This window comes from Electrona antarctica, assembly GCF_951216825.1.
Source record: "Electrona antarctica genome assembly, contig: scaffold_110, whole genome shotgun sequence".
NCBI lineage: Eukaryota > Metazoa > Chordata > Actinopteri > Myctophiformes > Myctophidae > Electrona > Electrona antarctica.
This window is the reverse complement of record NW_027637380.1, coordinates 277326-290827: the sequence shown is the minus strand read 5'-3', so window position 1 is coordinate 290827 and position 13502 is coordinate 277326. Positions and strand designations below refer to the sequence as shown.

General features: G+C 45.6%; 1 protein-coding gene across 4 annotated transcripts in view; it reads left to right on the top strand.

Annotated features, from left to right (window-relative positions):
* LOC306918968 (oxysterol-binding protein-related protein 7-like) overlaps positions 1–4697 on the top strand; it is a 132148-nt gene extending 127451 nt beyond the window's left edge. For all 4 annotated transcript variants that reach the window (XM_079531808.1, XM_079531807.1, XM_079531805.1 and 1 more), the window contains one exon: positions 1531–4697. In XM_079531808.1, coding sequence (XP_079387934.1) covers positions 1531–1639 — 109 coding nt within the window. In that variant the 3' untranslated portion in view covers positions 1640–4697. The remainder of the gene's footprint in view (positions 1–1530) is intronic.
* The last annotated feature ends 8805 nt before the right edge of the window (positions 4698–13502 follow it).

The following is a 13502-nucleotide window of genomic DNA, read 5'->3' as shown; positions in this document are numbered from 1 at the left end:
AGGAGAGGAGCATGTCCCTCGCTTCTTCAGGTAAACTACACTACCCATACTGCACCACTACACTAACACACAGAGGAGAGGAGCATGTCCCTCGCTTCTTCAGGTAAACTACACTACCCATACTGCACCACTACACTACACTACCCATAATGCACCACTACACTACCCATACTGCACCACTACACTACACTACCCATACTGCACCACTACACTACACTAACACACAGAGAGGAGAGGAGCATGTCCCTCGCTGCTTCAGGTAAACTACACTACCCATAATGCACCACTACACTACCACACAGAGAGGAGCGGAGCATGTCCCTCGCTTCTTCAGGTAAACTACACTACCCATACTGCACCACTACACTACCCCATACTGCACCACTACACTATCCAATCATCCATCCATCTTCAACCGCTTATCCGTAGTCGGGCCGCGGGGGCTACAGGTCCACCAGAGAGCGCCAGACTTCCCTCTCCAATGCAACATTAGTGACTTCCTCCTGGGGGATCCCGAGACGTTCCGAGGCGAGTCGATGTAATCCCTCCATCTGGTCCTTGGTCTGCCCCGGGGTCTCCTCCCAGTGGAGATGTAATCCATCTGGTCCTTGGTCTGCCCCGGGGTCTCCTCCCAGTGGAGATATAATCCATCTGGTCCTTGGTCTGCCCCGGGGCCCCCCTCCAGTGGAGATATAATCCATCTGGTCCTTGGTCTGCCCCGGGGTCTCCTCCCAGTGGAGATATAATCCATCTGGTCCTTGGTCTGCCCGGGGTCTCCTCCCAGTGGAGATATAATCCATCTGGTCCTTGGTCTGCCCCGGGGTCTCCTCCCAGTGGAGATATAATCCATCTGGTCCTTGGTCTGCCCCGGGGTCTCCTCCCAGTGGAGATATAATCCATCTGGTCCTTGGTCTGCCCCGGGGTCTCCTCCTAGTGGAGATATAATCCATCTGGTCCTTGGTCTGCCCCGGGGTCTCCTCCCAGTGGAGATATAATCCATCTGGTCCTTGGTCTGCCCCGGGGTCTCCTCCCAGTGGAGATATAATCCATCTGGTCCTTGGTCTGCCCCGGGGTCTCCTCCCAGTGGAGATATAATCCATCTGGTCCTTGGTCTGCCCCGGGGTCTCCTCCCAGTGGAGATATAATCCATCTGGTCCTTGGTCTGCCCGGGGTCTCCTCCCAGTGGAGATATAATCCATCTGGTCCTTGGTCTGCCCCGGGGTCTCCTCCCAGTGGAGATATAATCCATCTGGTCCTTGGTCTGCCCGGGGTCTCCTCCCAGTGGAGATATAATCCATCTGGTCCTTGGTCTGCCCCGGGGTCTCCTCCTAGTGGGACGTGCCTCGAGGACCTCCCTAGGGAGACGCCCGAGAGGCATCCTAACCAGATGCCCGAACCACCTAAGCTGGCTCCTTTCCAGGTGAAGGAGCAGCAGACATAAGCTGTCTTCTTCAGTTAAACCACACTACCCACAATGCATCACTTCAGCAGTGTCATTCAGTGTTTTGTTTTGTGTGTTTTTCAACTCAGGAAGGACCTGGACGAGGCCGGCCGAGAGGTGTGGCTGTCCAACGGAAGCTACTGGAAGCTCCGCGAAGACCCGGGATTCGCCAACACCGACAACCTGGACCTGTGGTAGACCCCAACGCCTAGCATGATGCTAATGCTAGTCATACACTCTACCCACTGTCTGAACCCCAACGGCTAGCATGATGCTAATGCTAATGCTAGTCATACACTCTACCCACTGTCTGAACCCTAACGCTTAGCATACTCCACCCACTCTGTCAGCACCACCTAGACACCTAGCATGATGCTAGACACCTAGCATGATGCTAGACACCTAGCATGATGCTAAACACCTAGCAGCATGCAAAACACCTAGCATGATGCTAAACCCCTAACAGCATGCAAAACACCTAGAATTGATGCTAAACACATAGCAGCATGCAAAACACCTAGCAGCATGCAAAACACCTAGCATGATGCTAAACCCATAGCAGCATGCAAAACACCTAGCAGCATGCAAAACACCTAGCATGATGCTAAACCCATAGTAGCATGCAAAACACCTAGCAGCATGCAAAACACCTAGCATGATGCTAAACCCATAGCAGCATGCAAAACACCTAGCATGATGCTAAACCCCTAGCAGCATGCAAAACACCTAGCAGCATGCAAAACACCTAGCAGCATGCAAAACACCTAGCATGATGCTAAACCCCTAGCAGCATGCTAAACCCATAGCAGCATGCAAAACACCTAGCAGCATGCAAAACACCTAGCATGATGCTAAACCCATAGCAGCATGCAAAACACCTAGCATGATGCTAAACCCCTAGCAGCATGCAAAACACCTAGCAGCATGCAAAACACCTAGCAGCATGCAAAACACCTAGCATGATGCAAAACACCTAGCATGATGCTAAACACCTAGCATGATGCTAAACACGCTAATGTACGATCTATCACTCTGTCGCCACCACCTGGACACCTATGGTAGAACAAGACACCTAGCGTGATGCTAAAGCTAACGCGTGCTCTCCAGCGCGTCGTAATGCGTCCTTATCTTAGAAGACAAGCCAAGCGTCCTTATCTTAGAAGACAAGCCAAGCGTCCTTATCTTAGAAGACAAGCCAAGCGTCCTAATGCGTCCTTATCTTAGAAGACAAGCGAAGCGTCCTAATGCGTCCTTATCTTAGAAGACAAGCGAAGCGTCCTTATCTTAGAAGACAAGACAAGCGTCCTAATGCGTCCTTATCTTAGAAGACAATCGAGGCGTCCTTATCTTAGAAGACAAGCCAAGTGTCGTAATGCGTCCTTATCTTAGAAGACAAGCGAAGCGTCCTTATCTTAGAAGACAAGCCAAGCGTCCTTATCTTAGAAGACAAGCCAAGCGTCGTAATGCGTCCTTATCTTAGAAGACAAGCGAAGCGTCCTTATCTTAGAAGACAAGCCAAGCGTCCTTATCTTAGAAGACAAGCCAAGCGTCCTAATGCGTCCTTATCTTAGAAGACAAGCCAAGCGTCCTTATCTTAGAAGACAAGCCAAGCGTCCTTATCTTAGAAGACAAGCCAAGCGTCCTAATGCGTCCTTATCTTAGAAGACAAGCCAAGCGTCCTTATCTTAGAAGACAAGACAAGCGTCCTTATCTTAGAAGACAAGACAAGCGTCCTTATCTTAGAAGACAAGCCAAGCGTCGTAATGCGTCCTTATCTTAGAAGACAAGCGAAGCGTCCTTATCTTAGAAGACAAGCCAAGCGTCCTTATCTTAGAAGACAAGCCAAGCATCGTTGTGACGTATAAGTTACTGCTCTGTTTCCTAGACGTATAAGTTACTGCTCTGTTTCCTAGACGTATAAGTTACGGCTCTGTTTCCTAGACGTATAAGTTACGGCTCTGTTTCCTAGACGTATAAGTTACTGCTCTGTTTCTTAGACGTATAAGTTACGGCTCTGTTTCCTAGACGCTAAGTATTCTTAGCATAATAACTTATAATTGTATATGAATTCTTTGTTGGGAATTTTAAAGGGAATATTTTTGGGGTAAAGAAAAAAAAATATATATATATATTTAGGTAAACTAGTTGCCAAGTTGCTAAACCTTTGTGTTCATTTAATTTAACTGTCTACGGCTAGTTTAAAGGCATCGTATGGAACTGTCCTCTGTGTTTACATAACAGAATAATATATACATTATGTAGCCACCATTGACACACCAAACATCTACCAAAACAAACACCGAAACATCTACCAAAACAAACACCGAAACATCTACCAAAACAAACACCGAAACATCTACCAAAACAAACACCGAAACATCTACCAAAACAAACACCGAAACATCTACCAAAACAAACACCGAAACATCTACCAAAACAAACACTGAAACATCTACCAAAACAAACACCGAAACATCTACCAAAACAAACACCGAAACATCCCCGTCTACCAAAACAAACACCGAAACATCCCCGTCTACACATGATAACTTTGGCTATAGAGGGAAATTTAAATGTATTGTTTAGTTAAACTTAAAGGACCACTTCACCACTTTTCAACCCCTCTTCCAATAATTGGTCCTGACTAATGTTCATGATAAAATACCACAATTTTTTCCTACTCAGTCTGTCTCATAGGAGGGCTGTGGGCGGTTCAGAAACCCGTCCACCAGTGACATCATCGATGGGGAATCCATGCTAATATAAACTGCAGGCTTTCTTTTCCTGAAAAGTTGCAATGCGATAATGGAAGCCATCGTTCTCACGATAATAAAAATCTTAATATATTTTAAAACAAATCTTGTTTAAAAAAAGATTCTGCCTAACGATGATGTCACTGGTGGACGGGTGTCTGAACTGCCCACAGCCCTCCTATGAGACAGACTGAGTAGGAAAAAATTGTGGTGTTTTATCATGAACATTAGTGAGGACCAATTATATGAAGAGATGTTGAAAAGTGGTGAAGTGGTCCTTTAAACAGAGGACAAAGTAACATAATTATATATGTATTGTTTAGTAATGTAACAAAGTTACGTACTATGCCTTTAACGATACCGTCACACGCTCAGGGACTCGTCGGCCATTTTCTCACCTTTTCGTACTCCGTCGCACGACAACAACAAACAACAGACCTACAAGCTCACAACGCATCGCGGACGGCGTGCGTTGCGAGCTTGTAGCTCTGCTATCTGTGGCGCGCAGCGTAACCCGAAGCTTAAATTAACCAGTAAAGTTGTCCGAAGAAAAAAATTATGATAATTTAAAAAAATAAAAAAAGCATAATGAACCTCTCGTTCCTCGTGGACCAATCAGAGGAACCTCTCGGTCCGTGTGGACCAATGAGAGGAGAGATGCAAGCCAGGGAGTTATTATGACGACCAGCAGGGGTCACTGTTGGTCCGAGACCGTCTCTGAAAATCAATAATTGATCAATGAAATGATTTAGAATGTTTCTCAACATGTGGTCCAGGGACCCTCCAGGGGCCTTTTGGGTAGTGGTCCAGGGACCCTCCGGGGGCCTTTAGGGTAGTGGTTCTCGGACCGTCAGGGACCCCCAGCATTGGGCCATGGACCCCCCATTACTCTTGAGAGGGTACAAATGGAACCGAATGGACCCCCGACTCCATCCAGTTCCATCTGTTACCGGTCATTTAGCCGGGGACCCCCCCTGGAAACCCCTCAAGGACCCCCGGCGGGGGTCCCCCAACCCTCCATGATGGTGGTCCCCCGACCCTCCATGATGGGGGTCCCTGACCCTCCATGATGGGGGTCCCCTGACCCTCCATGATGGGGGTCCCCCGACCCTCCATGATGGGGGTCCCTGACCCTCCATGATGGGGGTCCCCTGACCCTCCATGATGGGGGTCCCCCGACCCTCCATGATGGGGGTCCCCTGACCCTCCATGATGGGGGTCCCCTGACCCTCCATGATGGGGGTCCCTGACCCTCCATGATGGGGGTCCCCTGACCCTCCATGATGGGGGTCCCCTGACCCTCCATGATGGTGGTCCCCGACCCTCCATGATGGGGGTCCCCGACCCTCCATGATGGGGGTCCCCTGACCCTCCATGATGGGGGTCCCCTGACCCTCCATGATGGGGGTCCCCTGACCCTCCATGATGGGGGTCCCTGACCCTCCATGATGGGGGTCCCCTGACCCTCCATGATGGGGGTCCCCTGACCCTCCATGATGGGGGTCCCCTGACCCTCCATGATGGGGGTCCCCTGACCCTCCATGATGGGGGTCCCCTGACCCTCCATGATGGGGGTCCCTGACCCTCCATGATGGGGGTCCCTGACCCTCCATGATGGGGGTCCCTGACCCTCCATGATGGGGGTCCCCTGACCCTCCATGATGGGGGTCCCTGACCCTCCATGATGGGGGTCCCTGACCCTCCATGATGGGGGTCCCCTGACCCTCCATGATGGGGGTCCCCTGACCCTCCATGATGGGGGTCCCTGACCCTCCATGATGGGGGTCCCCTGACCCTCCATGATGGGGGTCCCCTGACCCTCCATGATGGGGGTCCCCTGACCCTCCATGATGGGGGTCCCCTGACCCTCCATGATGGGGGTCCCCTGACCCTCCATGATGGTGGTCCCTGACCGTCCATGATGGGGGTCCCCTGACCCTCCATGATGGGGGTCCCTGACCCTCCATGATGGGGTCCCCCGACCCTCCATGATGGGGGTCCTTGGAAGTTAAAACGTTTGAGAACCGCTGATGTTTTTTAATTAAATCTGGCAACGCTCCCAAAATGTGTTCCATGAAGATTGTTTAGCTTTATTTTTTTGTTTTGTATTTTAATGTATTTACAGTTTAATGAAATGATGTGGTTTAATGTCTTATAACTCTGTTTCTGTCACCGTTTGTATGGAACGTCAAACCTCCAAAAGACTGGCTGATAACACTTAATATGCATAAATACATTTTACTGTCCCTCTACGTCTATAACTACACATTAAACACCTTAAATATTGTTAAATATCTTCAAGTTATTCTTTCACTCAATAGGGAAAACTCCTGTCGCAGGTTGATGATGTAATTTGCCCGTGTGTGGTCCAGCCCTATGGACCGTGTTAATAAAAATAAGCATTTACAATATTGCTTTGATTAATCGTATTAGGAAGGATTCGTTATTTTTTTATTAATTATTAGCATTCCGTACATTCCATAGGGCTGGACCACAACATTGGACACCGTTATGATGACATCATCAACGTGCGACGGGGGCGGCCCCTATTGACTGAAAAACAGACTATTTCTAAGCTAAATAAAATGATGTGTTTTTAGAGTAAACGTATAATGTTTTAAGTCTTATTAGCCAGAGATCTCGCCGGCGGATTGTTGTGGATTCATGTTGGTGCATGGGGGCTTCTGATTGGTTCATCTGTTCATCAATGGATCTTATTGGTTAATATTGGGTTGTATCGTTTAACTTGATTTCCTCCGACCCGATTGGTCGACTGACTTTCGACAGCGGCGGTGACAAACGAAAATGAGGCGTGGCTTTAAGCCCCGCCCCTCTGCTTCCTGCGTAGAGTTTATGAAGTGTTTTGCCGCAAAACCCCAAAACAAAAGTTTACTCTGGAAGGATTTTAAAATAATAGTTTAATACTTTGATGATGAGATGAAATATTGTCTTTGATGAAAACAATCTATTGTTGTGTAACCAGTAAGATGTCTCTATTGTTGTGTAACCAGTAAGATGTCTCTATTGTTGTGTAACCAGTAAGATGTCTCTATTGTTGTGTAACCAGTAAGATGTCTTTATTGTTGTGTAACCAGTAAGATGTCTTTCTTTTGTTCTAATTTGGATTTTGTTTGGAATAAATGGAGAAATATTCAAAACGGTGTTTCCTTTTCTTTGTTCTGCTCCTTTGACCTCAGACCTCATGGTCTGACCTTTGACCTTTAGACAAGGTCAGCCTCATGGCTGATTCATACCAAATATTATTAATTTATGGATTTATTACTACAAATCCCACAAATGCTCTCCTAAATAAAGTAGGCATGGTTTGCTCCCCCCTCACCCCTCCCCTTTCCCAGGCTGACGACAACACTGACAACGTCATGTGGAGCATTGAGAGCATTATGTGGCAAATGTCATGATTACCATTTCCATCAACCAAGAGAAAATTATATTATTACGGTATTAAGCATTGGAACACAAATTTTATTTCACTTTTAAGATGCGGTCATTTCTCGGTATGACTTTACAATTTAGGCATTTATCAGACGCTCTTAATCCAGAGCGATTTACATTAAGCAAGAACAAAAAGCATGGGAATACATCACATAAAAAAGCATTTATCATGAAACATGCTTGAAACATGATATCTAAGTCTACAGAAATGCTATCTAAGGGGGTAGGGTAAGTGCTATGGGCCATGATGGAGTCTGAAAAGGTGGGTTTTCAGACTACGGCGGAAGATTGGGAGTGATGCTGCAGTTCTGATTGCAACGGGAAGTGCATTCCACAGTTTTGGAGCCAGAAGGGAGAAAAGTTTGGGACGTGTGGAGCGTTGTCCCGGCGTTTTTAGTGAGGGTACTTCCAGCTTCCCTGCGTTGGCTGATCTGAGTGCGCGGGAGGGTTTGTAGGGTTCAATCATACTTGCAAGATATGGGGGAGCCATACCTTTGGTTGCTTTGAATGCCAGCATCAGAGTTTTGTATTCTGTGCGGGCAGCGACCGGGAGCCAGTGGAGGGAGCGGAGCAGGGGGGAGACATGTGAGAATTTTGGCTGGTTGAAGACCAAGCGAGCTGCGGCATTTTGGATCAGTTGGAGAGGCTTCAGTGCACATGCCGGTAGGCCAGTAAGGAGGGAGTTACAACATGCCGGTAGGCCAGTAAGGAGGGAGTTACAACATGCCGGTAGGCCAGTAAGGAGGGAGTTACAACATGCCGGTAGGCCAGTAAGGAGGGAGTTACAACATGCCGGTAGGCCAGTGAGGAGGGCGTTACAACATGCCGGTAGGCCAGTGAGGAGGGAGTTACAACATGCCGGTAGGCCAGTAAGGAGGGAGTTACAACATGCCGGTAGGCCAGTAAGGAGGGAGTTACGACATGCCGGTAGGCCAGTAAGGAGGGAGTTACGACATGCCGGTAGGCCAGTAAGGAGGGAGTTACGACATGCCGGTAGGCCAGTAAGGAGGGAGTTACGACATGCCGGTAGGCCAGTAAGGAGGGAGTTACGACATGCCGGTAGGCCAGTGAGGAGGGAGTTACAACATGCCGGTAGGCCAGTGCGGAGGGAGTTACAATAGTCGAGTTTTGACGAGACTGTTTCAGCTGTCATGCATGCATGACCTGCTTTAATGACTTCAGTCTATATTAGTAGCTTAATGACTAGTACTTGTACTAGTAGTCTTTTTTTATGCCCAATGTATTTGCATTTAAGTTCATAAACCTCCTTGTAGCTCCTTCTAAAGCTTCTAAAGACCAAATGAACTGCGGTTGTAACTGATTGATTGATTGATGGATGTATTAACAGATTGGAGAAACACATTACACAGTACATTTCAAGCACAACTCAAAACAAAACTTAACTGTGGACGACACCATAAAGCATTACACTTGTTTACAATAGGGCCCACCATGTTCAATTCATCATAACAATTAGACGTACAAATATACTCTATATAGCAAAACCAAAAATCATCATAGAGGTAAAAAAGAAAAGAAACAACCAAAGGTATGAGGTATGGCACCCCCATATCTTCAAAGATAACATGTTATGTCCCCATGGGACATAACATGTCCCCTCTATAAGGGTGTGAACCTATAAGACCCTATAGTAACCTATATAAGCCCCTATAGTAACCTCTATAAGGGTGTGAACCTATAAGCCCCTATAGTAACCTATATAAGGGTGTGAACCTATAAGCCTCTATAGTAACCTCTATAAGGGTGTGAACCTATAAGCCCCTATAGTAACCTCTATAAGGGTGTGAACCTATAAGCCCCTATAGTAACCTCTATAAGGGTGTGAACCTATAAGCCCCTATAGTAACCTCTATAAGGGTGTGAACCTATAAGCCCCTATAGTAACCTCTATAAGGGTGTGAACCTATAAGCCCCTATAGTAACCTCTATAAGGGTGTGAACCTATAAGCCCCTATAGTAACCTCTATAAGGGTGTGAACCTATAAGCCCCTATAGTAACCTCTATAAGGGTGTGAACCTATAAGCCCCTATAGTAACCTCTATAAGGGTGTGAACCTATAAGCCTCTATAGTAACCTCTATAAGGGTGTGAACCTATAAGCCCCTATAGTAACCTCTATAAGGGTGTGAACCTATAAGCCTCTATAGTAACCTCTATAAGGGTGTGAACCTATAAGCCCCTATAGTAACCTCTATAAGGGTGTGAACCTATAAGCCCCTATAGTAACCTATATAAGGGTGTGAACCTATAAGCCCCTATAGTAACCTCTATAAGGGTGTGAACCTATAAGCCCCTATAGTAACCTCTATAAGGGTGTGAACCTATAAGCCCCTATAGTAACCTATATAAGCCCCTATAGTAACCTCTATAAGGGTGTGAACCTATAAGCCCCTATAGTAACCTATATAAGCCCCTATAGTAACCTCTATAAGGGTGTGAACCTATAAGCCCCTATAGTAACCTCTATAAGGGTGTGAACCTATAAGCCCCTATAGTAACCTCTATAAGGGTGTGAACCTATAAGCCCCTATAGTAACCTCTATAAGGGTGTGAACCTATAAGCCCCTATAGTAACCTCTATAAGGGTGTGAACCTATAAGCCTCTATAGTAACCTCTATAAGGGTGTGAACCTATAAGCCTCTATAGTAACCTCTATAAGGGTGTGAACCTATAAGCCCCTATAGTAACCTCTATAAGGGTGTGAACCTATAAGCCTCTATAGTAACCTCTATAAGGGTGTGAACCTATAAGCCCCTATAGTAACCTCTATAAGGGTGTGAACCTATAAGCCCCTATAGTAACCTCTATAAGGGTGTGAACCTATAAGCCTCTATAGTAACCTCTATAAGGGTGTGAACCTATAAGCCCCAATAGTAACCTATATAAGGGTGTGAACCTATAAGCCCCTATAGTAACCTCTATAAGGGTGTGAACCTATAAGCCCCTATAGTAACCTATATAAGGGTGTGAACCTATAAGCCCCTATAGTAACCTCTATAAGGGTGTGAACCTATAAGCCCCTATAGTAACCTATATAAGGGTGTGAACCTATAAGCCCCTATAGTAACCTATATAAGGGTGTGAACCTATAAGCCCCTATAGTAACCTCTATAAGGGTGTGAACCTATAAGCCTCTATAGTAACCTCTATAAGGGTGTGAACCTATAAGCCCCTATAGTAACCTATATAAGGGTGTGAACCTATAAGCCCCTATAGTAACCTCTATAAGGGTGTGAACCTATAAGCCCCTATAGTAACCTATATAAGGGTGTGAACCTATAAGCCCCTATAGTAACCTATATAAGCCCCTATAGTAACCTCTATAAGGGTGTGAACCTATAAGCCCCTATAGTAACCTATATAAGCCCCTATAGTAACCTATATAAGGGTGTGAACCTATAAGCCTCTATAGTAACCTCTATAAGGGTGTGAACCTATAAGCCCCTATAGTAACCTATATAAGCCCCTATAGTAACCTCTATAAGGGTGTGAACCTATAAGCCCCTATAGTAACCTATATAAGGGTGTGAACCTATAAGCCTCTATAGTAACCTCTATAAGGGTGTGAACCTATAAGCCCCTATAGTAACCTCTATAAGGGTGTGAACCTATAAGCCCCTATAGTAACCTCTATAAGGGTGTGAACCTATAAGCCCCTATAGTAACCTCTATAAGGGTGTGAACCTATAAGCCCCTATAGTAACCTATATAAGGGTGTGAACCTATAAGCCCCTATAGTAACCTCTATAAGGGTGTGAACCTATAAGCCCCTATAGTAACCTCTATAAGGGTGTGAACCTATAAGCCCCTATAGTAACCTCTATAAGGGTGTGAACCTATAAGCCCCTATAGTAACCTCTATAAGGGTGTGAACCTATAAGCCTCTATAGTAACCTCTATAAGGGTGTGAACCTATAAGCCCCTATAGTAACCTCTATAAGGGTGTGAACCTATAAGCCCCTATAGTAACCTCTATAAGGGTGTGAACCTATAAGCCTCTATAGTAACCTCTATAAGGGTGTGAACCTATAAGCCTCTATAGTAACCTATATAAGGGTGTGAACCTATAAGCCCCTATAGTAACCTCTATAAGGGTGTGAACCTATAAGCCTCTATAGTAACCTCTATAAGGGTGTGAACCTATAAGCCTCTATAGTAACCTCTATAAGGGTGTGAACCTATAAGCCCCTATAGTAACCTCTATAAGGGTGTGAACCTATAAGACCCTATAGTAACCTCTATAAGGGTGTGAACCTATAAGCCCCTATAGTAACCTCTATAGGGGTGTGAACCTATAAGCCCCTATAGTAACCTCTATAAGGGTGTGAACCTATAAGCCCCTATAGTAACCTCTATAAGGGTGTGAACCTATAAGCCCCTATAGTAACCTCTATAAGGGTGTGAACCTATAAGCCCCTATAGTAACCTCTATAAGGGTGTGAACCTATAAGCCCCTATAGTAACCTCTATAAGGGTGTGAACCTATAAGACCCTATAGTAACCTCTATAAGGGTGTGAACCTATAAGCCCCTATAGTAACCTCTATAAGGGTGTGAACCTATAAGCCCCTATAGTAACCTCTATAAGGGTGTGAACCTATAAGCCCCTATAGTAACCTCTATAAGGGTGTGAACCTATAAGCCCCTATAGTAACCTCTATAAGGGTGTGAACCTATAAGCCTCTATAGTAACCTCTATAAGGGTGTGAACCTATAAGCCCCTATAGTAACCTCTATAAGGGTGTGAACCTATAAGCCCCTATAGTAACCTCTATAAGGGTGTGAACCTATAAGCCCCTATAGTAACCTCTATAAGGGTGTGAACCTATAAGCCCCTATAGTAACCTCTATAAGGGTGTGAACCTATAAGCCCCTATAGTAACCTATATAAGGGTGTGAACCTATAAGCCCCAATAGTAACCTCTATAAGGGTGTGAACCTATAAGCCCCTATAGTAACCTCTATAGGGGTGTGAACCTATAAGCCCCTATAGTAACCTCTATAAGGGTGTGAACCTATAAGCCCCTATAGTAACCTCTATAAGGGTGTGAACCTATAAGCCCCTATAGTAACCTCTATAAGGGTGTGAACCTATAAGCCCCTATAGTAACCTCTATAAGGGTGTGAACCTATAAGCCCCTATATGTAACCTCTATAAGGGTGTGAACCTATAAGCCCCTATAGTAACCTCTATAAGGGTGTGAACCTATAAGCCCCTATAGTAACCTCTATAAGGGTGTGAACCTATAAGCCCCTATAGTAACCTCTATAAGGGTGTGAACCTATAAGCCCCTATAGTAACCTCTATAAGGGTGTGAACCTATAAGCCCCTATAGTAACCTCTATAAGGGTGTGAACCTATAAGCCCCTATAGTAACCTCTATAAGGGTGTGAACCTATAAGCCTCTATAGTAACCTCTATAAGGGTGTGAACCTATAAGCCTCTATAGTAACCTCTATAAGGGTGTGAACCTATAAGCCCCTATAGTAACCTCTATAGGGGTGTGAACCTATAAGCCCCTATAGTAACCTCTATAAGGGTGTGAACCTATAAGCCCCTATAGTAACCTCTATAAGGGTGTGAACCTATAAGCCCCTATAGTAACCTCTATAGGGGTGTGAACCTATAAGCCCCTATAGTAACCTCTATAAGGGTGTGAACCTATAAGCCCCTATAGTAACCTCTATAAGGGTGTGAACCTATAAGCCTCTATAGTAACCTCTATAAGGGTGTGAACCTATAAGCCCCTATAGTAACCTCTATAAGGGTGTGAACCTATAAGCCCCTATAGTAACCTCTATAAGGGTGTGAACCTATAAGCCCCTATAGTAAC